Source organism: Taeniopygia guttata, chromosome 36, assembly GCF_048771995.1.
Source record: "Taeniopygia guttata chromosome 36, bTaeGut7.mat, whole genome shotgun sequence".
Taxonomy (NCBI): Eukaryota; Metazoa; Chordata; class Aves; order Passeriformes; family Estrildidae; genus Taeniopygia; species Taeniopygia guttata.
In genome coordinates, this window is record NC_133061.1 from 2,948,776 (window position 1) to 2,976,363 (window position 27,588).

Genomic DNA, 27,588 nt, shown 5'->3' on the forward strand with positions numbered 1-27,588 from the left:
TATAGAAAAGGGAACCTACAAAGCGAGGTGAAGAAAAGGTTTCAGTATCTTCTAATGTAAGCTGTTAATTTTTTTACTTTCAGCATCACTGTGGGTGTGTGACGCATACACATTAAAAAGATGGTGGGGGGATCTCTGCTTGCTGTAGGTTTATTTCTTGAATGAGTTAGAGAGCTGTGAGGAAGTTTTGGGCTCCCTGTGTGGATTACTCAGGCCTGCAGGGAGGGCTTGGCCATGATTCCCTCTGTGCTGCAGGCAGCCCTGCAGCGTGGCAGCAGTGGCTTGCCTCTGGTGAGTTTGCAGGCAGGGTGTTCCAGCACTGCAGTGCTCAGGGGCAGTTTCCTATTATGACATTAAGGCTTGAATTCAGGAGCGCCTCTTCCTACCCAGTTATTGTTTGTACCGTAGGAACCTCTTTGGAGAGTGTTTCCTGGCAGTCAAAAAGAGAGTATTGCAAAGAAAAATTCCTCACTTGCTGTCTCCCCCACTGAATCCACATTTTGTCTATTCCCTCTTCAAATTATAGATTTGTAAAACTCATGCTCTGTGTCGTCAGATGCCCTTTCCAAATCAAACCTGGGCTTCATTGCAAATTGCACTGCACTAACTAGCATTGCCTTAAATTTGTTTTGGTGCAGGCAGGGTCACTTTGGAAGTAAGTTGTTGTTTACTTTGTTCCTGCAACATTTTCACGCTTGTGAATGGAAAAATTGTGATAGCAAACCCAGTCTTTATTTTTGCACTGTCAGCTGTGAGTGGCTGGTAGCCTTGGTGGAGGGTGCCCTGAATTACAGGCCTGGAGAACACGCATAACAAAAGTAATTTACTTTGTAAGGAAGTTGAAAAAGGGGGGAGAGGTGATTGTCAGACTCACCTCTCCAGGATGTAGGATTAATGTTAGAAAGTGGACTGATATTGGAATGTGGCTGCTGAAATGTGAAGAGAGAAAAAGAAAGAGAAAGAGAGAGAAAGGGAGAGAGAGAGAGAAAGAGAGCGAAGGGGAGAGCGAAATACACCCCCAAGGTCCCCTCAGCCACAGCTATCTGTAAGTTCTCCCCCATTCCTGCTAGGCAGAGTGACAACAAGGAGGGGGGGAAGTGGGGAAGGACAGAGTTAAACCCAAGGCTGTGAACAGGACCACCAGTAGAGATAAGATCAAGGCAGAGATTGTGACTCTCACAAAGTGGTTTATTGTCTTAAGCAAGATTTCTTTTTTCTTTCTGATTGCTGTTGTTAAGAAGAGAAGGCTTTTGTTCTGAAGACTTAAAGTCTGTAAGACTAAAACAGTTAAATCTTACCCAAAAAGTAAAAGGCAAGAGATGTGATACATCTCATGTTAAAATTGGCCTGGTCTTTTTTATTTAACTAATTATAGCTCACAGGAAGAAGAATTGGCCTCTGCAGCTATTAACACAGCTGGATACAAGAAGAAGAAGTGACTGTAGAAAAAGAGTTTAGTTAAACTCAGAAAATTTTAAAGAAAACTAATGGTAAAAGCTAATGCAGTATTGTTTTTCTTTTAACACTGTGCTATTAAGAAATCCTTTCCAGGTACCACTGAAGCAGCAATCCAAACCACGGAAAGAGGGTGAATTCATGCCAGCAAAACCAAAGGACTTGTGAGGAAACTTGAGGAATGGACTATCACCTCTAAACCGGGTGATACCAAATTGACTTCCAACCAGGACTGGGTGGTAATGGTTTGGGAAGACCCAAATGATCCAAGGCAGGTACAAAGAGCAACACCTCACTGAGAAATAAGGCAAAGCTTGCATCACTGGTTCTAAGCCCTGCCTGAATAAACCCTGAGACGCCTCCGACACCTCCTTGGCAGAGGAACACTGCCACTTCAAACAGGAGGATTGGGAGTGTTTTAGTCACAGAGTTCTTATAGCCTGGCCTCAGCCTGTGCCTTGTACAGGGAAGAAGGGAAATTGCCATCAGTACTACACTGTATACTTTATGTGATTCATCCCAATACTGGACACGCTAGCTGGGTTACAAGTGAATGTTCAAATTATGGGAATAATTGGTGTTGTAGCTCACAAAATCTATGTTCTTGTTGCAAGAGGTATCGATTACTGAATCAATTCCCTATACAGATAGAACCCAAAACAACTGAAGTAATAACTTTGTTTTGTGGATGGGAATTATTAGTGCCTGTTGACTGAGAGATACCTGAGGAACGGTGGGAAACCACAGATAAGGAGTGTCGAAAAGGACTTGCCTAAAAAAATGAGTAAAAAGGAGTGACAAGGGAAACAGAGGGCAAGCCTGGACTGAGCACTGTACTCACCACCGAGAAGATCACACGTACCTGCTGTGGGAAGCAACCCCACAGGCAGGGGAGGTGGGGGTATAAGCCATGCCAGACCTCTGTCATTCCTGTTTCTGTCTCTCATTTGTTGTCTTTTCCCTTCTGACATACCAGCAAGATCGTGTCCCAAATGCTACAGAAAGTATTACACGGAAAGGAACCAAAGGTCCTTTTTGTTACACACACCCATGTCAATAGCCACAGACCCACCCAAACTGAGTACCTGCAGGCAAAATGGGGAAAATATTGGATTACAAGGAACTTAGGAAAAAGTAGTAATACTTGGGGCATGGAATGTCCAAAAGGAGAGAGATGGATTTGTTTTACATTTGATCTTAGAAATATAGTCCAAGATTCGGTAAAAAGGCAATTAGTAAACAAAAAGGTGAAACCAGCACAGCAATCTAGCTCTGTATTAACCCCAAATTATATACTGCATCGTATTATAGGACTCCAAGCAGTTATAGAGGAGATAACAAACAAAGCTGTTCAGGCACTGGAATTAATATTGAGTCAGCAAAGCCAAACTATAACTGCTGTGTATTAAAATAGGTTGGCTTTACGCTATTTATTGGCTAAAGAATGGGGTGTACAGATTGTTGAAAATAGATGGCAATGAGGGCGTCATCCTGGAAAAAACAAAGGATATCAGAAAAAAATTATGACCCTGGTATCAGTCCAAAAAAAACCACCGAAGGGAAAATAATGTTAAAAACTAACAGGTGGGGTAATGTATTGAAAATGGGATGGTGGAAGAAATTAGGATTCTTCCTTTTATGTGTTACAAGTGTTTTGATATTTCTTCTTTGTTTAATCCCATATTTTATTTGATTACCAACAGAGTCCAAAGAATGCAGGAGGATAAGAAATATTGCTCAAGCCAAATGATTTATAAAGAATAAGAGGAGAGATTGTGACAAATGCATATTTATAACTGGCTTTTCGCAAGTGTTACAATGAATATTATATGTGTCATGTTAGAAAGTTTATGCTGTTCCATAGGATCTCAATTCCATATAATCCCAGTCCAGTTTGTCCCAGTCTGTAGGATCCCAGTTCCATATTTGATCCCAATCTCTAGTTGTTCCCTGTCCCTATTTGATCCCAGTCCATATTTGATCCCAGTCCCTTGTTGATCCCAGTCCATATTGTGAGGACGCTGGACTCCAGGACGCTTTGGGTGGATGGAGACGAGAGATCTCTGAAGGCTGCCCTTAGAATATCTGGTTTATTAGAGAGGGTGAAAGGCCCTGCTTGGAGTCACCAGACCTGACCCGTGGCCGGCCCGAGGGCGTGGGGGAAGGGAGAGGCAAGGGGTAGAGGGAGATAAGAGAGGATCCCAAGAGGATGTTCCAGGAGAGAGGCAGTTCCAAGAGAAGGGAAGTTCCAAGAGAGCGTCTGGCTCCTCAGGGACTCCTTGTCAGGGGCTTCAAGGTGGGCTGGAACAAGACTCGGGCCAACGGGGTCACAGACTCCTGATGCTTCAGGGGAGTGTTACAGGTGTGGGATGAACCATACATTGGGGTGAGATCCAAGAGTCCATTTGACCCTTGGACCTGCCTGTAGGTAAGGGCATTGTTCAACCAGAAGGGGGGATTGTCTTCATCCTGGCTGTACGATTGTGTTCTACTTGTGCAGTAACTACGGTTTGGTATGTCACAACTTGTTACCATCTCAGTCTCTGTATTTTCTAAACCTTTTGCCAGGCAGTCATATTTATAAGGCTTTCCTATTTGAGCTTCCCCAAGACATATGATCCCAGGCCATATGATCCCAGTCCATATCTGACCCCAGTCCCAATTTTATCCCAGTCTATATTTGATCCCAGTCCATATCATCCCAATCCATATCTGATCCCAGTCCCAATTTTATCCCAGTCTATATTTGATCCCAGTCCATAAGATCCCAATCCACATCTGATCCCAGTCTCTATTTGAACACAGTCCGTAGTTGATCCAAGTCTCCAGTTGATCCAAGTCCATATGATCTCAGTCCCAATTTGATCCCAGTCTGTAGGATCCCAGTCCCTATTTTATCCGAGTCCCTTGTTGATACCAGTCCATAGGATCCCAGTCCATATTTGATCCTTGTCCGTATTTGATCCCAGTTCAGTTCATTCCAGTCTGTAGGGCCCCAGTCCCTAATTTATCCCAGTCCTTAGCTGATCCTAGACCACAGGATCTCAGTGCATATTTGATCCCAATTTCTGGTTGATCCCAGTCTATATGGCCCTGCACACATTCCAGAGGTCTGGAATTTCAGCTCCCAGCCAGGAAAAGACATTCCCTTTGCCCTCAAAGGCAAAGCTCTTGAGAAGGGGCTGAAAGCCAAGTGGAGCAAAATCCTACAGAGACATTTCACTGCTGGCCTCCATAACTTCAGCTCCTGAACAAAGAAAGAAAATAATAATTGAGAAATAAAATAATTAAAAAATCAGGGGTGGGTCATTGGGGGCAGAGGGGGCAATTAAATTAGAGGAGGATTCAATTAAATCAGGGAAGGATCTTTGGTGGTCCCTGAGGAAATTAAATTGCGGGAGGGTCTTTGGAGGTCCCCTGGGTCAAGGGAGACACGGAGAGAGAAACAGAGCAGGCAAAGAGAGGTGGGAGGGAAAGGAGGACACAAACACAATCAGCTGAGAAGGTGGTGCCCTGAAAAACAGAACTGCCACGGACTGGAGATGAACAGCAAAGAAATAACTAAGTCTGAAAGTTTTATTTGCTATCAAATATACCCCAGCCACCCAGCCCCACACAATCCCCATCCCACCGTTCCAAATTGGGATCCCACTTCTCCCGATCTCCTCCCAAACCCATCTCACCCTGGCAGCTGTGGATTCGAGTGAGTTTGGTGTGGGATTGGGTTTTTTTGAGGTGGGAACAAACAATTTGAAGAGGGATTGAGGCTCTATGGGTTAAAATTCAGTTGTTTTCAGTGGGATGTGAGTAGTTTTGAGGTGAAAGATCGATCCCTCTTGGCTTTTGGAGTGCAGAGAGATTGAGAAGAGAAAAACATGCAGGTCAGCATAAAAGGAGAAGCAGCCAGGTGTGTTCCCAACATAGATCACAGGGAATGTGGGTCACCAGGGCTGTGCCCAATGTGGGTCCTCCAGTGGGGGATGGAGTTTAGCTCTTCTCGCGCTCGGGGCACTCGCAGGGCTTCCCTTACTGGTGCCTCCGTTGGTGTTTGGTCAAGTTAGAGCTCTGTGAGAATCTCTTCCCACACCGGGGACACTCGTAGGGCCTCTCCCCGGTGTGGATGCGCCGATGTCTGATGAGTTTTGAGTTTTCCCTGAATCCCTTCCCGCAGTTGGGGCAGCAGAAGGGCCTCTCCTCTGTGTGAACCGGATAGTGCCGGAGGAGACAGGAGCTGGTCTGAAACCTCTTCCCACACTTGGAACACTCGTAGGGCCTCTCCCCAGTGTGGGTCCTCTGGTGCACAATCAGGTTGGAGCTCTGGCTGAAGCCCTTCCCACACTTCCCACACTCGTAGGGCCTCTCCCCAGTGTGGATGCGCCGGTGCACGGTGAGGTTGGAGTTTTGCTTGAATCCCTTCCCACAGTCGGGGCAGCAGAAGGGCCTCTCCTCCCTGTGACTCTGATAGTGCAGGAAGAGATGGCATCTCCTCGTAAACCCCTTCCCACACTTGGAACACTCGTAGGGCCGTTCCCCAGTGTGGATCAGCTGGTGCTTGATCAGGCTGGAGCTGTGGCTGAAGTTCTTCCCACACTCCCCACACTCGTAGGGCCTCTCCCCAGTGTGGGTCCTCTGGTGCACGATCAGTTCGGATCTCCTCCTGAAGCTCTTCCCACACTCCGAGCACTTGTGGGGCTTCTCCCCATCATGGAGCTGCTCAGGGACCCCCAGCTCCGAGCTCTGGCTCCATCTCCGGCCGCCTCCCAGGCCCAGGGTGGGTCTTTCCCCCTCAGATCCCCGCGATCTGCGTTTGCAGCCCCTCCTTGTGCGGGATCTCCGGGGCTTTTCCTCCCCGTCGGGTTCCTGCGCCCTGGAGCCGCTCAAAACGGCCTCTTCCACCAGGTTCTGCCGCGGGGATTTGTCCTCCTTGCTCTCCATCCTCAGCTCCTGCCCTGGGGGAGGAAGGACAAGGAGAGGCTCTTCCTCTTCCTCGCAGCCTCCCAGGGGCTGGGAATGGGAAATCCTGGTTTGGGGAAAACAAGGGATGAGCACGTTGAGTTTGAATCTCCCACTGTCCCAGTCCATCCCTAGAAGTCCCTGGCCACCTGGGCTCCATAAAAACCTCCCAAACACCGAGATCCAGCCCTGAAAAAGCCTCCCAGGAGTTCCCTGTCCCTGCTCCCTCCCCTTTGCTGTTCAGGGCTCCCCCCTGTCCCAGCTGCTGGGGTCACACTTGGATTGGGGGTCCCCCTTCTCCTCGCTGCCCGCCCTCCCCAGGCTGCCGGGAGTCCCAGCAATCCCAAAAGCTCCCCCCTCTTGGCTCTCCCCATCCAGGGGTGCCGGGGCTGTTTGGGCTCCCGGGCTCCCTTCTCCCCCTCTTCCCTGCTCTGGGCTGCCGGGGGTCCAAGGAGTCCCCCCAAGGGGCCTTTTCCGCTCAGCTTCGCAGTTCTTCCTTCTCCAAACATCCCCCCAAAAAACCAAACCCAGGCACCCCCCAGGAGATCTGGCCCGAGCTCCCCCTCCCCGCTCACCTGCGGGATGGGGGGCGATGATCCCACAGGTGGGGGCTGCGAATTCAGGCAGGGTTGACCGCGCGCTTCTCTCTGCTCTGCTCCATCCGCCTTTCAACCTCCTCTTCCTCTTCCTGCCGCCCCTCCTCTTCCATACCCCCTCCTCCTCCTCCTCCCCATCCCCACCTCCCGCTCTTCCTTCATCCCTGCCCTTCCCTCCCTCCTCCTCCTCCCCCAGCAGCAGCGACACCCTCAGTTCCCGTTCCCGCAGCCCCGGCAGCCCGCAGCAGGAGCGGGGATGGAGCCGGGACAGGTCGGGATGGGCAGCGCGGGGCTCTCGGCTGCTCCCAGCCGCTGTTCCAGGGGGGAACCCGGCCCGGGCCAAAGGAGAGGCAAACTGGGGAAACTGGGGGCTGCACATCCAAACTGGGGCTGCCTGGGGACCCTGCCTGGGCACTGCCGGCCCTTGGGGCTCCTCTCAGGAGATCAGGAGGAGGGAACGCACAGAGGGCTCGGGGATGCCAGGAGTGGCAGCACTGGGAAGGACTGGTTTGTACTGGGATTGTATTGGAATCATACTGGGAGCAGCTGGGCCTATGCCAGGGCAGACTGCAGTCACCCCGAGGGAGACTGGGATCGTACTGGGATCACATTGACACAGAGTAGGAGCCTACAGGGGGCAACTGAGACCATGCTGGGGGCAAATGGGATATACTGGGAGTGACTGGGAGCATGATGAGGGTGACTGGGAGCAGCTGTGAGCAACTGAGATCATGCTAGGAGCAACTGGGAGGAACTGGGAGTCACTGGGTGCCTGCTGGGGATGACTGGAAACGACTGGGCTTATACTGGGATCATGCTGGAGGTGACTGGGATCATACTGGCAGTGAGTGCCACGACACTGAGGCTGACTGGGAGCAGTTGTGAGCAAATGGGATCGCGCTGGAAGGAACTGGGAGTGAGTGGGAATATGCTGGAAGGAACGGGGGGACACTGTGAGAGACTGGGAGGGACAGTGAGGGTGAAAGGGGCAACTGGAATCATGTGGAGCACAACTGGTTCATATTGGCACTGACTGGGAGCACACTGGCATCATCTCTGGATCATACTGGGAGGGACTGGACTAATACTGGGAGTGTCTGAGAGTGACTGGGAACACACCATGCACAGCATCCCTGTACTGGGGGTGACTGGGAGCAACTTGGAGCACTCTGGGAGCAAATGGCATCATACTGGGATTGACTGGGTTGATGTAGCTGGAGGCAACTGGGACCATACTGCGAGTGATTGGAAGTTACTGGGATTATACTGGGACCATACTGGGAGTGCTGGCATGTGACAAGGATCATACTGGAGGTTACTGGGCTCATACTGGTGATGAAAGGAAGCAACTGGGATCCCACTTTGGGCTGCTGGGAGCAACTGAGAAAAACTGGGATCATGCTGCAAGTAAACTGGAGGAATTGGGAATGACTGGATGCAGGCTGGAGACAACTGGGACATACTGGGCATGACTGAGATCATACTGGGATAACAAGCACCTTACTGGGATCACTGGGAGTGTCTGGGAATGACCACAGAGATGCTGAAGGCAACTGGGATTTACTGGGGATGTCTGTAACCTTACTGGGGTGACTGGGAACACACTGGGAACAACGGGGACCATGCTGGGGAGAACTGAGAGCGAGTGGAAGTGAGTGGGTCTACACCGGGGACAACTGGGCATGACTGGGACCATGCTGGGAGCAACTGGGATCATATGGGGAGTGATGGGGTTGATACAAGGGACAACTGGGGGCAACTGGGATCACACTGGGGAGAACAGGAAGCAACTGAAAGCATGCTGGGGGCAACTGGGATCCTACTGGATCTTACTTGGAGTAACTGGGATCAGGCTGGAAGCAATTGAGGACAACTGGAGTGACTGGGAACATGGTGGGAGCAACTGGGATACACTGGGAGAGACTGAAACCACAGTGGGGGTAAATGGGAGCAACTGGAACCACAGTGGATGATAATGGGAGCAGCTGTGCTCATGCTGGATTCATACTGGGATCCTACTGGAACTGGCTGGCATCATACCGGGAATGACTGGAAGTGTGCTGGCTGTGACTGGAACCATGCTGGAGGTGACTGGGAGCAACTGGGCCCACACTGGGAGTGACAGGGAGTCATTCTGGGCAGGGCTGGAATCATACTGGGAGTGACTGGAACCATACTGGGGGGGACTGGGTGCAGCTGGGATCATCCTGGGAGCCACTGGGATTCCAGCAGGTGTGAATGGATCCTGGCTGGGGGTCACTGGGAGCTACTGGGCCCATGTTGGGAGGAAAATCTGGACACATTGGAAGCAACTGGGACCAACTGGAAGGTACTGGAACTGTGCTGAGGGGACTGAGACCATAAATGGGGAAACTGGGTTCATACTGGGAGCGACTGGGACCACACTTTGGGCAACTGCCAGAAACTGGGATCATGCTGGAGGCAACTGGGAGTAACTGGGAAAGACTGTGATCATTCTGAGGTCATCAAAACCTTACTGGGCCAACTGGAATATACTGGGAGTGTCTGTGACCATACTGGGGGGACTGGAACCACACTGGGAACAGCTGGGACCATGCTGGGGACAGCTGAGAGTGAGTGGGACCATGCTGAGTGGGACTGGGACTATTCGAGGGACACCTGGGATCATACTGGGAGGAACTGGGAACAACTGCAACTATTCTGGCAGCAACTGGGATCATACTGGGATCACAGTGGGAGCAGCCTGGTCCATGCTGGATGAGACTGGGAGGAGCCAGGTCCATGGAGGGTGACTGGAATCATATTGGGATTGACTGGGAGTGGCTGTGAATAACTGGAATCATGCTGAATGTAACTGGGAGGAAGTGGGAGGGACTGGGAGTATGCTGGGAGTGACTGGGATATACTGGGAGAGACTGGGAGTCATAGGGATCATACTGGTGGTTACTGGGGTCATGTTGGCATTGACAGGGAGCAACTGGGATCACACTGGGGTGCACTGGCATCATACTGGGAGTGACTGGGATCATACTGGGATTACAGTGGGTGCCAAGGGACCCTGACTGGGGGTTACTGGGAGCTGCCAGGCCCATGCTGGGAGCCAAATGCACACACACTGAGAGCAACTGGGAGCAACTGGGAATGACAGGAGTCATGCAGGTGACAACTGGGATGTACTGGCAGAGACTGGGATAAAACTGGGGGCAGCTGAACCATGCTGAGGTAACTGGGAGTGCCTGGCAAAGACTCTGGGTATGTTCCAGGCAACTGGGATGTACTGGGAGTACCTAAGAACATGCAGGTGGTGACTGGGACCACACTGGGAGCCACTGGGACTGTGCTGGGGGCAACTGGGACCATGCTGGGGGCAAGTGTGAGTGACTGGGGCCCTGCTGGGGCAGACTGGGATCATACTGGACTCATATTGGGATCATACTGGGAGTGACTGGGACTATACTAGGAGCAACTGGGAGAAGTGGGAACACACCGGAGAAAAGTGGGAGCAACTGGGACTTGCTGAGGGCAAATAGCGTCATAATGGGGAATGACTGAGAATGACTGGGCTCATACTGGGAGAAACAGGGATCCTGCAGGGAGTGAGGGGAAGTGACCAGGGTGATACTGGGACTGACTGGGCTCATCCTGGGAGTGCCCAGGAAACTGGAAGCACACAGGGGTAGGAACTGGGCACCTGCTGGGAGCAGCCCCTGGCGGCCCCGGTACCCCCGAACCCCTTTCCCGGCCATGCCGCCCCTCCAGCCCCAGCACCCCCATTGCCGGGTGCCGGCACTGCCAGGGGTCCCCCCTCTCGGGGTCCCCGCTGGGGCTCCTGGGGCTCTCCTCTCTCTGCGCTCCCGCCCAGGGAAGCCGCGGCTCTCCCGGGGCTCCCCAAATCCGGGGTCCCCCCGCCGCTCCCGCCGCTCCCGCGCGGTCCCCACGCGGCCCCGGCAGAGCTCGGAGGGCCCGGCCGGGAAGCCCAACCCGCACCGCGGGGGGACCCGCATCCCCCCGGCCCCGCCGGGGCTCTGCCGCCACCCGCACCGGGACCCCCCAAAAACACCTCCCGGGGACCCCCGATGTCCCCCCGAGGGCAGCTGCGGCTCGGCCTTGGAGCCCCGCCAGCTCCAAACATCCCCCCAAAAACCCCAAACCCAGGGAGCCCCGGGATATTTGGGGCCAGCTCCCCCTGCCCGGGCACCTGCGGGATGGGGGCGACGCTCCCGGGGTGCTGCGAGTTCAGGCAGAGCCGGAGCCCCGCGGTTCATCCTCCCCGCTCCTCCTGCTGCTCCCGCTGCCGCTCCGCCTCTTCCTCCCTCCTCCTCCTCCTCCCCGCAGCCGCGGGAGGGGCGGGGATGGAGCCGGGACAGGTCGGAACGCAGAGAGGGGTGGGGGCATGCCAGGAGTGACTGGGCTGTACTGGGATCATACTGGGAGCAGCTCCTGGGTGGCTGATCCTACTGGGATCATACTGGGGTCATACTGGGAGTGAGGAGGAGCAGCGCGGTGGTTCCAGCGCTGGGGCTGGGGGCGCTCCTGGCGGGCGAGGGGGGAGTGGGACCCCCGGCACCGGGACCCTGAATCGCCATTGCCGGCACCGGGACCCCCCCTGCTCCCCTTATCCTGCACAGGGACCCCCCTGAATCCCCCATTTCCGGACATCAGGGCCCTCTGCTCCCCTTTTCCCTGCTCCCAGCCTCTAGATTTCCCGTGTGCCTGATCCTGGAACGCCGTGGAACACCTTGGACCCCCATTCCTGCCTTTCCCAGCCCCCAGCCCCACCTTTGTGCAAAGCCAGAGACCCTCTGAACTCCCCCTTCCCAAACACCCCGGGTGTCCCCACCCTGGTACCCCTTTTTGGGAAACCCTGGACTCCCCTTTCCTGGGCTCAAGGACCCCTGAGACCCCCCTGCACCCCCATTCCTGAGAACTAAGACACCCTTTTACCCCTTTGCCCGGCACTGAGACCCCCCTGCACCCCCTTATCCGGCAGCAACTCAACCTGTTCCCATCCCACACCTCTCCCAACCCCCAGCCCCACCCTTTTCCCTACCTGGGACCCCTGGGCCCCCATTCCTGCCTTTCCCAGCTCCCAGCTCCTCCTTTCCTCACACTCAGGAGCCCTGGCACCCCCTTTCCTGGGCACAGGATTCCCTGGACACCCCATCCCAGCTCTCCCAGTCCCTGCACCCCCTTTCCTTGGCTCTCAGCCCCTGAACCTCCTTCCCAGCTCTGCCATCTCTTCATGTTCCCCTTTTCCTTGGCCTGTGGACCCCCTGGATCCCCAGACTCTCACTTTCAGCCCCCTCAGCTCCCCCAAATCTCCATGTCCCCCTAGTTTTCCACTCCCTACAGTTCCTGGAAGTGGTGCTGTCAGACCCTGGCCCGGGGGTCCCCCAGTCCTTGATTGTGGGGGACGTGGACGGGACCCTCTGCGAGCGCTGCGGCAGCGAGCGGGGCCGGATGGAGGCACAGACACCGGGGATGGGGGCGGGAGCTGAGCTGGGATATTGGGATAGCCAGAGCCTGGATATTGGGATAGCCAGAGCTGGGATATTGGGATAGCCAGAGCTGGGACACTGGTATAGCCAGAGCTGGGATATTGGGATAGCCAGAGCTGGGATATTGGGATAGCCAGAGCTGGGATATTGGGATAGCCAGAACTGGGATATTGGGATAGCCAGAGCTGGGATTTTGGGACAGCCAGACCAAGCTCAAGGACAGGAACCGGTCCATGGCTGACAGTGACCTGGAGATGGGGCCGGTACAACCAGAGCAGGGGCAGTGGGGGGAGCCGGGGGCTGGGCTGGGATCTGTGGGAATGGAGGACTCTGAGGGGCTGGGATGGGATCTCTGGGGATGGGGGGGGATCTGTGGGGCTGGGATGGGAATCCAGGGAGCTCCAAGGGGCTCCCTGGGACTGGGACATGTCTCCATGGGTCTGTTCTCTTCTCATTCCCAGGTCTCCACACAGTGCAGGGGGTTTCCAGCTGTGACCTCCTGTCCAATGGAGCGTCCATGGATCCCACCAGTACGGCTATGAGGGCTGGGATTTCATCTCCTTCCAGCTGGGATCTGGGAGCTTTGCAGTGTCCAACGGTGCCGTCTGGATATCCCAGAGGTGCTGGGAACACAAAGGGATCATGGTGGAGCAGATGAAGCATTACCTGGGACACACCTGTGTGGAAAGGCCCCCAAAATACATCAGATATGATCGGGAGGCTCTGGAGCACAAAGGTGGGTGTGGGAGGGGAAGGGCAATTCCTATGGGAACAGGGGATTCAGGAATGGGGGACTTGGGAATGCAGGAATTGCCATGGAATTTCCATGGCCAGATCTCACTCTCATCCCAGTCATCTGAGAATTTCATGGATGGATCTCATCCCTAACCCACTGCCATGGGAATTCCATGTGGAAATGATTGGAATTGATGACCAATCCAATGAGAGCAGTGCAATGAGAAGTAATCCCTGCTGGGATTCCATGGGACATTGATCCCAATCCTTTGCCCAGGCCGGCTCTGCTGTGCCCGTGGCAGCACCAGGGGAGTGCCCTATCCCTGCCCTGAGCCCAGCACGAGCCTTTCCTTGGGTGTTCCGTGCCCTGCCCGGGGCAGGAGGGCACTGCCGGAGCGGCTTTGGTGGCCCCGGGCACCCAGCTGGGCTGCAGCCACTGCAGGGGCTCCTGGGGAATGTTCCAGAGCAGAGCTGAAAGCAAACAACAGTTTCTGGAGGGGATTCTGCCCCTGGGCCTGTGCTGGGAGCCCAAGGGCAACAGCCCAAAGTGCTGGGGCTCAGTGTCCCTCGGCCAGGCCGTGTTCTCTGGCTGTGCCCTGTCCCTGTCCCCTGTCCCTTGGCTGTCCCCTGTCCTGTCCCCTGTCCCTCAGCTGTCCCCTATCCATGCCAACTGTCCCCTGTCCCTTGGCTGTCCCCTGTCCCTGTCCCCTGTCCCTCGGCTCTGTGATGCCAGGTGTGGCAGCAGGACCCGGGGCAGCCCTGGGGGAGAACAACCCTGAGCCCCAGCTGGGCCAGTTCCCCCAGCTCCCCCCAGGCCACTCCCAGCTTGGGCCCTGTGGCTCCCAGTCACCCCCAGTATGGTCCCAGTCACTTCCAGTTACACTCAGTGTGATCCCAGTATCATCCCGGTCACTCCCAGTGTGATCCCAGCATGATCCCAGCATGTTCCCAGGTGTTCCCATTCACCCCTATAATAGTTCCAGGCACTCCCAGTATGGTTCCAGTCCTTCCCAGTATGATCCCAGTATGAACCCAGTCACTCTCATTACAGTACCATTTGCCCCCAGTAAAGTCCCAGTCACTCCAAGTCACCCAGTATGATTCCAGTCACTCCCAGTATGATTCCAGTCACTCCCAGATAGTCCCAGTATTATTGCAGTACCTTCCTTTATGGTTCCTCTGTGATCCCAGTCACTCCTGGTTAATGCTGCCAGGGGTCCCAGGGGTCCATCTGGCCCCCGGGCTGCCGCTGCCGTGGGTGTCCGGATAGCGCTGCGCTGTCAGGCTCAGCCTGTCTGGGTCCCTCGGCTCAGCTCCCAGCCACAGGCAACTTAGCGAGCACCTCTGGAGTGATTTCAGCTCTGTGAGTTCAGTTCTCAGTGATTTCGCTCTGTGCTCACAAGTGCGGAATCCGCGCTCGCCGCGTCCGAGGGGAGCGAGGGATGGGTGGGCTCCACGGACCCCGCGGGTGGGTGGGGTGGTACAACGTCTGTGTTCCCCGTCCCAGGGACTGAGAGAGGAATGTTATCTGGCAAATTAGCATTTGAAGGGACAGTGTCTGTTGAGAAAGATAAGGGTGGAATTTCCTCAGCAGAAGGAAGCTGCAGAGAATTTGTCTTTTCGACTGCTTTGGTAATTGAGTGAACTAGAGGTAGAAACGTAGTTACAGAAAAGTTTTCATTAGTTTGAAAAGCGTATATTCTTGTCCCTACTGTGTCCCAAAATGACTCTAAACCAATAGTGTGTGTGTTAGTATCTGGAAACTGGGAGATAATCTATTCTATAATTTAAGTCAGTTTTTGAAAGATTGCCTTTAGAGAAAGAAAAGCTGTTAGCAGATAGGATTTCTAGAATTTGTAAAGATAAGTCTCTTTCGTTCTGGGATCGTTTTAATTTACTAGATTTTGATCCCATTCCAGTTTTGTTCTCTTCCATACCCCCAGCACTAAAAACAAAAAACAAAAAAGGACCCAAGATAAAAGTGCATAAAAAGGCTGTTTTAAACCTACACTTCTTCAGCCAAATGTGGGTCAAGGAACTGCTGGGTGGGTGGTCTGCCGTCCAGCTCCTGAGGATACTGATATGCAAATTCGTTGGACGCCTCTTCAGAAAACTTCTATAAAGGAGGAGTTACCTTCAAGGGGCCATAGCCATCCAAGGCAGTAACAATTCACAAAGAATGCTGCTCTCAGGGGTGCCAGGATGCCAGTGCTCCATTCGTTGTTCAGGCGGCCATGTTATGCAACCTGGGGTCCCAGGGGTCCATCCAACCCCGGCCGCCGCTGCCGCAGGTGTCCCGGATAGCGCTGCGCTGTCAGGCTCAGCCTGTCTGGGTCCCTCGGCTCAGCTCCCAGCCACGGGCAACTTAGCGAGCACCTCTGGGGTGATTTCAGCTCTGTGAGTTCAGCTCTTGGTGATTTCGCTCTGTGCTCACAAGTGCCTCTGGCAGACACACAGGGATAGAGAGAGGAAATATGTATGCGGTTCCACAGCGATGTCCTTTATTGCCAGCTCCTCTGAAGGGATGCAGTGACAGCTCTTCTGCTGAACTGGGCAGAAATGGGTGTTTATATGGGGTACTGGGGTGTTGGAAATTGTCCAGTTGCCAGGTTTGAGGAGAATACACCGATACCCTTACAGAGAGATAAGAAGGGTCCGAATGCAGAAGAGGGGCTTCTTTGGTCCAGTCACCATGACTTAGGCATTTCTTATCTTAGGCGAGTGACTGCCAGGGAGGCCTTGCAGGGCCTCTGACTGCTGCAGTGACACTGCAGAACCTCATGGAACCAAGGGGCCATTGTGACACTCTGCTTCCTCATGGAATCAAGGAGACCATTGTGAACTCGGTGACCCCAAGGAACCAAGGGTCCACGGTGACCTTGTGCAGCCGCAGTGTCACAGAGGAGCCGCTGTGACACAGCGAGGGCACACGGAGCCCAGGGGCCATTGTGACACATCAGGGCTTTGTGGAACCACGAAGCCATTGTGACACTCCAGGGCCTCATGGAAGCACGGGGCCATTGTGACACTGTGGGGTCCCATGGAACTAAGGGAACATGGAACAGGTTTGGCTGGCTGGGCTTCCTGGGGACCACCTGACCACCTTGGCATGTTGAGGGCTGCTTCTCATCTGTCCCTGAAGCCCTGGGGCTCTGGGCTTTTCTTCCTATGGGAGAGAACTGTCCTTCTCCTCCAGGGAACCAGGGCCAAAATTGGGATTCCTCCTCCAAAACTCCGTACATCCAAGGAATGCTCCCAAGTGAAAGCTGCCAGGACAGACAGGTCTGGGTACCCTTGGCCTCTTGAGAGATGCATCTCATCTGCTTTTGAAACACTGGGGCTTGGTGATTTCCTTCCAATGTAAATAGTTGTCCTTCTCAAGGTGACCGTGGTCAAAATTGAGATTCCTCCTCCCAAATTCCATGTATCCAAAAATTCCTCCATTACAAAACATGCCAGGAAGAAATGGTCTGGTTGGCTGAGCCTCCCAGGAGCCACCTCTTTCTTCTTCTGCCTTTCAAACACATGGTCTCTGTGCTTTCTTTCCTATGGAAAAGAACTCTCCTTCTTATCTACACAGAAATGGCCAAAATTGTGGTTCCACCTCCCAATTTCCCTATATCCAAGGGTTGCTTTCAGACAAAAGCTACCAGAGCAAAGAAGTCTGGCTGGCCTAGATCTCTGACGGCAGCCTTTCATCTACCCCTCAAACACCGGTGTTCTGTGCTTTCCTTCCTTTGGAAAAAAAAACATCATTCAACTCCGGGTGTCCATGTCTGAAAGTGGGATTCCACCTCTAAAATTCCCTATATCCAACGGTTGCTCCCAGACAAAATCTGCCAGTACCATCAAGTCTGGCTGGCCTTGGCCTCTGGTGGCTGCCCCTGCCACACTGGGGCTCGGTTCTTTCCTTCTCATGGAGATCACTGTGACACTGTGGGCACCTCATGGAGCCAAGGGGATCATTGTGGCACCACTGGAGCCCATGGAACCAAGGGGCCGTGGTGACACCGCGGGGCTTCATGGAACCAGAGACCATTATGACTCTGTGGGGCCTGATGGAACCATGGAGACCATTCTGACCCTTCAGGGCCTGGTGTCACCAAGGGGGCATTGTGACACCTCAGGGCCTCCTGGAAGCAAGGGACCATTGGGACACTGTGGGGCCCCATGGAACCGAGGGAACATGGAATAGGTCTGGGTGGCTTGGCCTGCCAGGGGCCACCTGACAGGTCTGGCTGATCTTGGGATGTCAATGCCTGCCTCTCATCAGCTCCTGGAGCAATAGGGCTCCGTGCTCTCCTTTGTATGGAAAAGAACTGTCTGTCTTTTCTGATGCCCCTTGCCAAAACTGACACTCTGCCCAAAAAATTTCCTATATTCAAGGGTATCTCTAAGAACAGAATCTGGCAGCTCTGGCTGGCCTTGTCCTCTGGTGGTAACCTCTCATTTGCCCCTAAAACAGTGGGAATCTGTTCCTTCATTCCTATGGAAAAGAACTGGTCTTCATGTCCAGCAACCATGGCCAAAATTAGAATTGGCCACCAAGCCCGGAGGGGCTCACGGAACCATCTGCAGCCCCAGGCAGATATTGACTCTGCAAGTGCTTCCATCCTCCCTGCAGTGAGAGAAAAGGACACAGGGCAGGCACACAGAGGAGCAACATGAAGACACCGAGGTCAGTGAAGAGGAAGTTGAGTCCCAGATGGGAGGGATGAGGAGATGCCCCCTTGATCTTGGGGCTGAAATCCGCTGCTAAAGCTATGGAGAAGGATGTCATTGATACATCAAACTGAAACGCGGATGAAAAATCAAACCTCACAATTCCAATTAAGATTTGTATGGAATGGGTATGTTTATTCACAGCGCTGTGGACACATATTGGGACTCATTGCCCTTTAATAGACATGCCTCCCTCTGAGAACTCTTGATCCTTCTTTATTACCCGCACTAATTTCCATATGCATAGCATTTCACAAGAGGTTAATGCATATTCATTACGCTGATTTCACATTACACTTACAGATAGTTACACTTGTACTCAGTTTTTGTCAGAAGGCACAGAAAGAACTCCTGGGTCACTCTGCCCTGTCTGTTTCAAGGTCCAAGGAGTCTTTCTTATCTCTTATCTTTTAGTGTGGAAATTTGCATTCTTTCTCCTTAGCTGGGGTGGTATGGCTAGGGCTGCAGTCACCAGACTAAACAGCATATTTAGCAAGCTCAAAGTGGCACATTTCACCTAAATCCAAATGGATTTCTACCCTGTTAAATTTTCACTCTGTCTCACCACAAGTGCTGCAGGAATTGTCTGCAGGCTCCTGCAGTGCCTGGTGCTGCTCCCTTGCCAGAGGCACCCCAGGCCAGGGGGGCACATCTGGGCTGCTGTGTCTGGCTGTGGGGCTCCCTGTTCTGGGCAGTGAGGAGGAGCTGCAGAGGCTCTGCAGGACTGACAGGATGGGCTTTGGGGCTGTGAGGAGAAGCTGAGGGACCTGGGCTGCTGGAGCTTCTGAAGAGGAGGCCCAGGGCTCCTCCTGCAACTGCTCCAAGGGTGGATTCAGAGAATCACAGAATCAGCAAGGTTGGAAAAGACCTTGGAGATCATCAAGTCCAACCTGTGCCCTGACACTGCCTTGTCTCCCCTGAGCCTCCTCTTCTCCTGGATGAACAACCGCAGCTCCCTCAGCCACTCCTCACAGGATTTGTGCTCCAGATCCCTCACCAGCCTTGTTGCCCTTCTCTGGACACGCTCCAGCCCCTCCACATACTTCCTAAATTGGGGGGCCCAGAACTGGACACAGCACTCGAGGTGCTGCCCAACCAGTGCCCAGCACAGGGGAAGAATCACTGCCCTGCTCCTGCTGGCCACACCATTCCTGATCCAGGCCAGGAGCCATTGGCCTTCTTGGCCACCTGGGCACACGGCTGGCTCATGTCCAGCCTGCTGTCCATCAGTCCCTGCAGGTCCCTTTCTGCCTGGCTGCTGTCCAGCCACTCTGTCCCCAGCCTGTAGCGCTGCAGGGGTTGTTGTGGCCAAAGTGCAGGACCCGGCACTTGGACTTGTTAAACCTCACCTTGTTGGATCTGGGCCCTGGATCGAGCCTGTCCAGTCCCTGTGCAGAGCCCTCCTACCCTCCAGCAGATCAACCCTCCCAGACAACTTGGTGTCACCACGGTTCCATGAGGCCCCAGAGTGTCCCAATGGTCTCCATGATTCCATGAGGCCTCCCAGTGTCACAATGTCCCTTTGGTTCCATGGGACCCCTTGGTGTCACAAAGTCCCTTGGATCCTTGGGTCCCACAGTGTCACAATGTCACCGTGGTCCCCAAGGCCCTGCAGTGTCACAGTGGATCCTTGGTTCCATGAGGCCTGGCAGGGCAGCAATGCTCTCCTTGGTCCCACAGTGTCACAATGGCCTCTTGTGCCCAAGGGCCACCACGGTGTCAAACATGTTTCCTTCATTCCACAACTCTCTGAGGAGCAGCACTGGCCCCTTGGTTCCATGAGGCCCTGGAGTGTCACAATGTTCCCCTTGCTTCTGCAGTGTCACAATGGCCCCGTGCTTCCTTGAGCCCTTGCAATGTCACAATGGCTTCGTGGTTCCACAAAGCCCTGATGTGTCACAATGGCCCCTGGGCTCCGTGTGCCCTCGCTGTGTCACAGCGGCTCCTCTGTGACACTGCGGCTGCACAAGGTCACCATGGACCCTTGGTTCCTTGGGGTCACCGAGTTCACAATGGTCTCCTTGATTCCATGAGGAAGCAGAGTGTCACAATGGCCCCTTGGTTCCATGAGGTTCCGTAGTGCCACCATGGTGTCCTTGGACCCACATTGTCACAACTGACCCACGGTTCCATGAGGTTCTGCAGTGCCACTGTAGCAGTCAGAGGCCCTGCAAGGCCTCCCTGGCGGTCACTCACCTAAGATAAGAAATGCCTAAGTCACGGTGACTGGACCAAAGAAGCCCCTCTTCTGCATTCAGACCCTTCTTATCTCTCTGTAAGGCTATTGGTGTATTCTCCTCAAACCTGGCAACTGGACAATTTCCGACACCCCAGTACCCCATATAAACACCCATTTCTATCCAGTTTGGCAGAAGAACTGTCACTGCATCCCTTCAGAGGAGCTGGCAATAAAGGACATCGCTGTGGAACCGCATACAGCCTTTTCCTCTCTCTGTCCCTGTGTGTCTGCCAGAGGCACTTGTAAGCACAGAGCGAAATCACTGAGAGCTGAACTCACAGAGCTGAAATCACTCCAGAGGTGCTCGCTAAGTTGCCTGTGGCTGGGAGCTGAGCCGAGGGACCCAGACAGGCTGAGCCTGACAGCGCAGCGCTATCCGGACACCCACGGCAGCGGCAGCCCGGGGGTCAGATGGACCCCTGGGACCCCAGGCTGCATTAACCAGGAGTGACTGGGATCACAGAGGAACCATAAAGGAAGTTACTGCAGTAATACTGGGACTGTCTGGGAGTGACTGGAATCATACTGGGAGTGACTGGAATCATACTGGGTGACTTGGAGTGACTGGGACCTTACTGGGGGCAAATGGTTCCATAATGAGAGTGACTGGGTTCATACTGGGATCATACTGGGAAGGACTGGAACCATACTGGGAGTGCCTGGAACTATTATAGGGGTGAATGGGAACACCTGGGAACATGCTGGGATCATACTGGGATCACACTGAGTGACCAGGATGATACTGGGATCACACTGAGTGTAACTGGAAGTGAGTGGGACCATACTGGGGGTGACTGGGAGCCACAGGGCCCATGCTGGGAGTGGCCTGGGGGGAACTGGGGGAACTGGCCCAGCTGGGGCTCAGGGTTGTTCTCCCCCAGGGCTGCCCCGGGTCCTGCTGCCACCCCTTGCCCCACAGAGCCAAGGGACAGGGCACAGCTGAGGGACAGGGGACAACTGAGGGACAGAAGACAGGGACAGGGGACAGGGACAGGGGACAGGGCACAGCCGAGGGACAGGGCACAGCCAGGGAACACGGCCTGGCCGAGGGACACTGAGCCCCAGCACTTTGGGCTGTTGCCCTTGGGCTCCCAGCACAGGCCCAGGGGCAGAATCCCCTCCAGAAACTGCTGTTTGCTTTCAGCTCTGCTCTGGAACATTCCCCAGGAGCCCCTGCAGTGGCTGCAGCCCAGCCGAGTGCCCGGGGCCACCAAAGCCGCTCCGGCAGTGCCCTCCTGCCCCGGGCAGGGCACGGAACACCCAAGGAAAGGCTCGTGCTGGGCTCAGGGCAGGGACAGGGCACTCCCCTGGTGCAGCTACGGGCACAGCAGAGCCGGCCTGGGCAAAGGATTGGGATCAATGTCCCATGGAATCCCAGCAGGGATTACTTCTCATTGCACTGCTCTCATTGCAATGGTCATCAATTCCAATCATTTCCCCATGGAATTCCCAAGGCAGTGGGTTAGGGAGGAGATCCATCCATGGAATTCTCACCTGACTGGGATGAGACTGAGATTTGGCCATGGAAATTCCATGGCAATTCCTGCATTCCCAAGTCCCCCATTCCTGAATCCCCCGTTCCCATAGGAATTGCCCTTCCCCTCCTACACCCACCTTTGTGCTCCAGAGCCTCCCGACCATATCTGATGTATTTTGGGGGCCTTTCCACACAGGTGTGTCCCAGGTAATGCTTCATCTGCTCCACCATGATCCCTCTGGATTCCCCGCACCTCTGGGATATCCAGACGGCAGTTTTGGACACTGCAAAGCTCCCGGATCCCAGCAGGAAAGAGATGAAATCCCAGCCCTCGTAGCCGTACTGGTGGGATCCATGGATGCTCCATTGGACAGGAGGTCACAGCTGGAAACCCCCTGCACTGTGTGGAGACCTGGGAACAAGGAGAGAACAGACCCATGGAGTCGTGTCCCAGCCCCTGGGAGCCCCTTGGAGCTCCCTGGATTCCCATCCCAGCCCCACAGATCCCCCCCATCCCCAGAGATCCCATCCCAGCCCCTCAGAGTCCTCCATTCCCACAGATCCCAGCCCAGCCCCCGGCTCCCCCCACTGCCCCTGCTCTGGTTGTACCGGCCCCGTCTCCAGGTCACTGTCGGCCACGGGCCAGTTCCTGTCCTTTAGCTGGGTCTGGCTATCCCAAAATCCCAGCTCTGGCTGTCCCAATATCCCAGCTCTGGCTATCCCAATATCCCTGCTCTGGCCATCCCAATATCCCAGCTCTGGCTGTCCCAATATCCCAGCTCTGGCTGTCCCAATATCCCAGCTCTGGCTATCCCAATATCCCTGCTCTGGCTATCCCAATATCCCAGCTCTGGCTATCCCAATATCCCAGCTCTGGCTGTCCCAATATCCCAGCTCTGGCTGTCCCAATATCCCAGCTCTGGCTGTCCCAATATCCCAGCTCAGCTCCCACCCCCATCCCCGGTGTCTGTGCCTCCATCCGGCCCCGCTCGCTGCCGCAGCGCTCGCAGGGGGTCCCGTCCACGTCCCCCACAATCAAGGACTGGGGGACCCCCGGGCCGGGCTCTGACAGTGCCCTTCCAGGAACTGCAGGGAGTGGAGAACTGGGGGGACATGGAGATTTGGGGGAGCTGAGGGGGCTGAAAGTGAGAGTTTGGGGATCCAGGGGGTCCACAGGCCAAGAAAAGGGGGGACATGAAGAGATGGCAGAGCTGGGAAGGAGGTTCAGGGGCTGAGAGCCAAGGAAAGGGGGTGCAGGGACTGGGAGAGCTGGGATGGGGTGTCCAGGGAATCCTGTGCCCAGGAAAGGGGGTGCCACGGCTCCTGAGTGTGAAGAAAGGAGGAGCTGGGAGCTGGGAAAGGCAGGAATGGGGGCCCAGGGGTCCCAGGTCAGGGAAAAGGGTGGGACTGGGGGTTGGGAGAGGTGTGGGATGGGAACATGTTGAGTTGGTGCCGGATAAGGGGGTGCAGGGGGGTCTCAGTGCCGGGCAAAGGGGTAAAAGGGTGTCTTGGTTCTCAGGAATGGGGGTGCAGGGCGGTCTCAGGGTCAGGGAAATGGGGGGGCAGGGATGGAGAGGGAGAAGGGAGTTCCAGGGGTCCTTGAGCCCAGGAAAGGGGAGTCCAGGGTTTTCCAAAAAGGGGTACCAGGGTGGGGACACCCGGGGTGTTCGGGAAGGGGGAGTTCAGAGGGTCTCTGGCTTTGCACAAAGGTGGGGCTGGGGGCTGGAAAAGGCAGGAATGGGGGTCCAAGGTGTTCCAAGGCGTTCCAGGATCAGGCACACGGGAAATCTAGAGGCTGGGAGCAGGGAAAAGGGGAGCAGAGGGCCCTGATGTCCGGAAATGGGGGATTCAGGGGGGTCCCTGTGCAGGATAAGGGGAGCAGGGGGGGCCCCGGTGCCGGCAATGGCGATTCAGGGTCCCGGTGCCGGGGTCCCACTCCCCCCTCGCCCGCCAGGAGCGCCCCCAGCCCCAGCGCTGGAGCCACCGCGCTGCTCCTCCTCACTCCCAGTATGATCCCAGTATGATCCCAGTAGGATCAGTCACCCAGGAGCTGCTCCCAGTATGATCCCAGTACAGCCCAGTCACTCCTGGCATCCCCCCACCCCTCTCTGCGTTTCGACCTGTCCCGGCTCCATCCCCGCCCCTCCCGCGGCTGCGGGGAGGAGGAGGAGGAGGGAGGAAGAGGCGGAGCGGCAGCGGGAGCAGCAGGAGGAGCGGGGAGGATGAACCGCGGGGCTCCGGCTCTGCCTGAACTCGCAGCACCCCGGGAGCGTCGCCCCCATCCCGCAGGTGCCCGGGCAGGGGGAGCTGGCCCCAAATATCCCGGGGCTCCCTGGGTTTGGGGTTTTTGGGGGGATGTTTGGAGCTGGCGGGGCTCCAAGGCCGAGCCGCAGCTGCCCTCGGGGGGACATCGGGGGTCCCCGGGAGGTGTTTTTGGGGGGTCCCGGTGCGGGTGGCGGCAGAGCCCCGGCGGGGCCGGGGGGATGCGGGTCCCCCCGCGGTGCGGGTTGGGCTTCCCGGCCGGGCCCTCCGAGCTCTGCCGGGGCCGCGTGGGGACCGCGCGGGAGCGGCGGGAGCGGCGGGGGGACCCCGGATTTGGGGAGCCCCGGGAGAGCCGCGGCTTCCCTGGGCGGGAGCGCAGAGAGAGGAGAGCCCCAGGAGCCCCAGCGGGGACCCCGAGAGGGGGGACCCCTGGCAGTGCCGGCACCCGGCAATGGGGGTGCTGGGGCTGGAGGGGCGGCATGGCCGGGAAAGGGGTTCGGGGGTACCGGGGCCGCCAGGGGCTGCTCCCAGCAGGTGCCCAGTTCCTACCCCTGTGTGCTTCCAGTCTCCTGGGCACTCCCAGGATGAGCCCAGTCAGTCCCAGTATCACCCTGGTCACTTCCCCTCACTCCCTGCAGGATCCCTGTTTCTCCCAGTATGAGCCCAGTCACTCTCAGTCATTCCCCATTATGACGCTATTTGCCCTCAGCACATTCCCAGTGGCTCCCAGTGTGGTCCCAGTCACCACCTGCATGTTCTCAGGTACTCCCAGTACATCCCAGTTGCCTGGAACATTCCCAGAGTCTTTGCCAGGCACTCCCAGTTAGCTCAGCATGGTTCAGCTGCCCCCAGTTTTATCCCAGTCACTGCCAGTACATCCCAGTTGTCACCTGCATGACTCCTGTCATTCCCAGTTGCTCCCAGTTGCTCCCAGTTGCTCTCAGTGTGTGTGCATTTGGCTCCCAGCATGGGCCTGGCAGCTCCCAGTAAACCCCAGTCAGGGTCCCTTGGCACCCACTGTAATCCCAGTATGATCCCAGTCACTCCCAGTATGATGCCAGTGCCCCCCAGTGTGATCCCAGCTGCTCCCTGTCAATGCCAACATGACCCCAGTAACCACCAGTATGATCCCTATGACTCCCAGTATATCCCAGTCACTCCCAGCATGCTCCCAGTCCCTCCCACTTCCTCCCAGTTACTTTCAGCATGATTCCAGTTGTTCACAGCCACTCCCAGTCAATCCCAGTATGATTCCAGTCACCCTCCATGGACCTGGCTCCTCCCAGTCTCACCCAGCATGGACCCGGCTGCTCCCACTGTGATCCCAGTATGATCCCAGTTGCTGCCAGAATAGTTGCAGTTGTTCCCAGTTCCTCCCAGTATGATCCCAGGTGTCCCTAGAATAGTCCCAGTCCCACTCAGCATGGTCCCACTCACTCCCAGCTGTCCCCAGCATGGTCCCAGCTGTTCCCAGTGTGGTTCCAGTCCCCCCAGTATGGTCACAGACACTCCCAGTGTATTCCAGTTGGCCCAGTAAGGTTTTGATGACCTCAGAATGATCGCAGTCTTTCCCAGTTACTCCCAGTTGCCTCCAGCATGATCCCAGTTTCTGGCAGTTGCCCAAAGTGTGGTCCCAGTCGCTCCCAGTATGAACCCAGTTTCCCCATTTGTGGTCTCAGTCCCCTCAGCACGGTTCCAGTACCTTCCAGTTGGTCCCAGTTGCTTCCAATGTGTCCAGATTTTCCTCCCAACATGGGCCCAGTAGCTCCCAGTGACCCCCAGCCAGGATCCATTCACACCTGCTGGAATCCCAGTGGCTCCCAGGATGATCCCAGCTGCACCCAGTCCCCCCCAGTATGGTTCCAGTCACTCCCAGTATGATTCCAGCCCTGCCCAGAATGACTCCCTGTCACTCCCAGTGTGGGCCCAGTTGCTCCCAGTCACCTCCAGCATGGTTCCAGTCACAGCCAGCACACTTCTAGTCATTCCCAGTATGATGCCAGCCAGTTCCAGTAGGATCCCAGTATGAATCCAGCATGGGCACAGCTGCTCCCATTGTCATCCACTGTGGTTCCAGTTGCTCCCATTTACCCCCACTGTGGTTTCAGTCTCTCCCAGTATATCCCAGTTGCTCCCAGCATGTTCCCAGTCACTCCAGTTGTCCTCAATTGCTTCCAGCCTGATCCCAGTTGCTCCAAGTAAGATCCAGTAGGATCCCAGTTGCCCCCAGCATGCTTTCAGTTGCTTCCTGTTCTCCCCAGTGTGATCCCAGTTGCCCCCAGTTGTCCCTTGTATCAACCCCACCACTCCCATATGATCCCAGTTGCTCCCAGCATGGTCCCAGTCATGCTCAGTTGTCCCCGGTGTAGACCCACTCACTTCCACTCGCTCTCAGTTCTCCCCAGCATGGTCCCCGTTGTTCCCAGTGTGTTCCCAGTCACCCCAGTAAGGTTACAGACATCCCCGGTAAATCCCAGTTGCCTTCAGCATCTCTGTGGTCATTCCCAGACACTCCCAGTGATCCCAGTAAGGTGCTTGTTATCCCAGTATGATCTCAGTCATGCCCAGTATGTCCCAGTTGTCTCCAGCCTGCATCCAGTCATTCCCAATTCCTCCAGTTTGCTTGCAGCATGATCCCAGTTTTTCTCAGTTGCTCCCAGTAGCCCAAAGTGGGATCCCAGTTGCTCCCTTTCATCACCAGTATGAGCCCAGTAACCTCCAGTATGATCCTTGTCACATGCCAGCACTCCCAGTATGGTCCCAGTATAATCCCAGTAACTTCCAATCACTCGCAGTATGGTCCCAGTTGCCTCCAGCTACATCAGCCCAGTCAATCCCAGTATGATGCCATTTGCTCCCAGAGTGCTCCAAGTTGCTCCCAGTCACCCCCAGTACAGGGATGCTGTGCATGGTGTGTTCCCAGTCACTCTCAGACACTCCCAGTATTAGTCCAGTCCCTCCCAGTATGATCCAGAGATGACGCCAGTGTGCTCCCAGTCAGTGCCAATATGAACCAGTTGTGCTCCACATGGTTCCAGTTGCCCCTTTCACCCTCACTGTCCCTCCCAGTCTCTCAGTGTCCCCCTGTTCCTTCCAGCATATTCCCACTCACTCCCAGTTCCTTCCAGCGCGATCCCATTTGCTCACAACTGCTCCCAGTCAGCCTCAGCATCGTGGCACTCACTGCCAGTATGATCCCAGTCACCTCCAGCATGATCCCAGTATAAGCCCAGTCGTTTCCAGTCATCCCCAGCAGGCACCCAGTGACTCCCAGTTCCTCCCAGTTGCTCCTAGCATGATCTCAGCTGCTCACAGCTGCTCCCAGTCACCCTCATCATGCTCCCAGTCACTCCCAGTATATCCCATTTGCCCCCAGCATGGTCTCAGTTGGCCCCCATAGGCTCCTACTGTGTGTCAGTATGATCCCAGTACGATCCCAGTCTCCCTCGGGGTGACTGCAGTCTGCCCTGGCATGGGCCCAGCTGCTCCCAGTATGATTCCAGTACAATCCCAGTACAAACCAGTCCTTCCCAGTGCTGCCACTCCTGGCATCCCCGAGCCCTCTCTGCGTTCCCCCCTCCTGATCTCCTGAGAGGAGCCCCAAGGGCCGGCAGTGCCCAGGCAGGGTCCCCAGGCAGCCCCAGTTTGGATGTGCAGCCCCCTGTTTCC

The 27,588-nt window shown here is 55.4% G+C and overlaps 2 protein-coding genes across 2 annotated transcripts in view; one reads left to right on the forward strand and one right to left on the reverse strand.

The window, feature by feature from the left end:
* Positions 1 to 27,588, forward strand: part of LOC105759916 (uncharacterized) — a 649,836-nt gene that overhangs the window by 468,675 nt on the left and 153,573 nt on the right.
* LOC140681480 (uncharacterized) overlaps positions 1 to 27,588 on the reverse strand; it is a 1,248,316-nt gene that overhangs the window by 324,595 nt on the left and 896,133 nt on the right. The window contains 1 exon segment of the mRNA XM_072921322.1: positions 5,486 to 6,118. Coding sequence (XP_072777423.1) covers positions 5,486 to 6,118 — 633 coding nt within the window.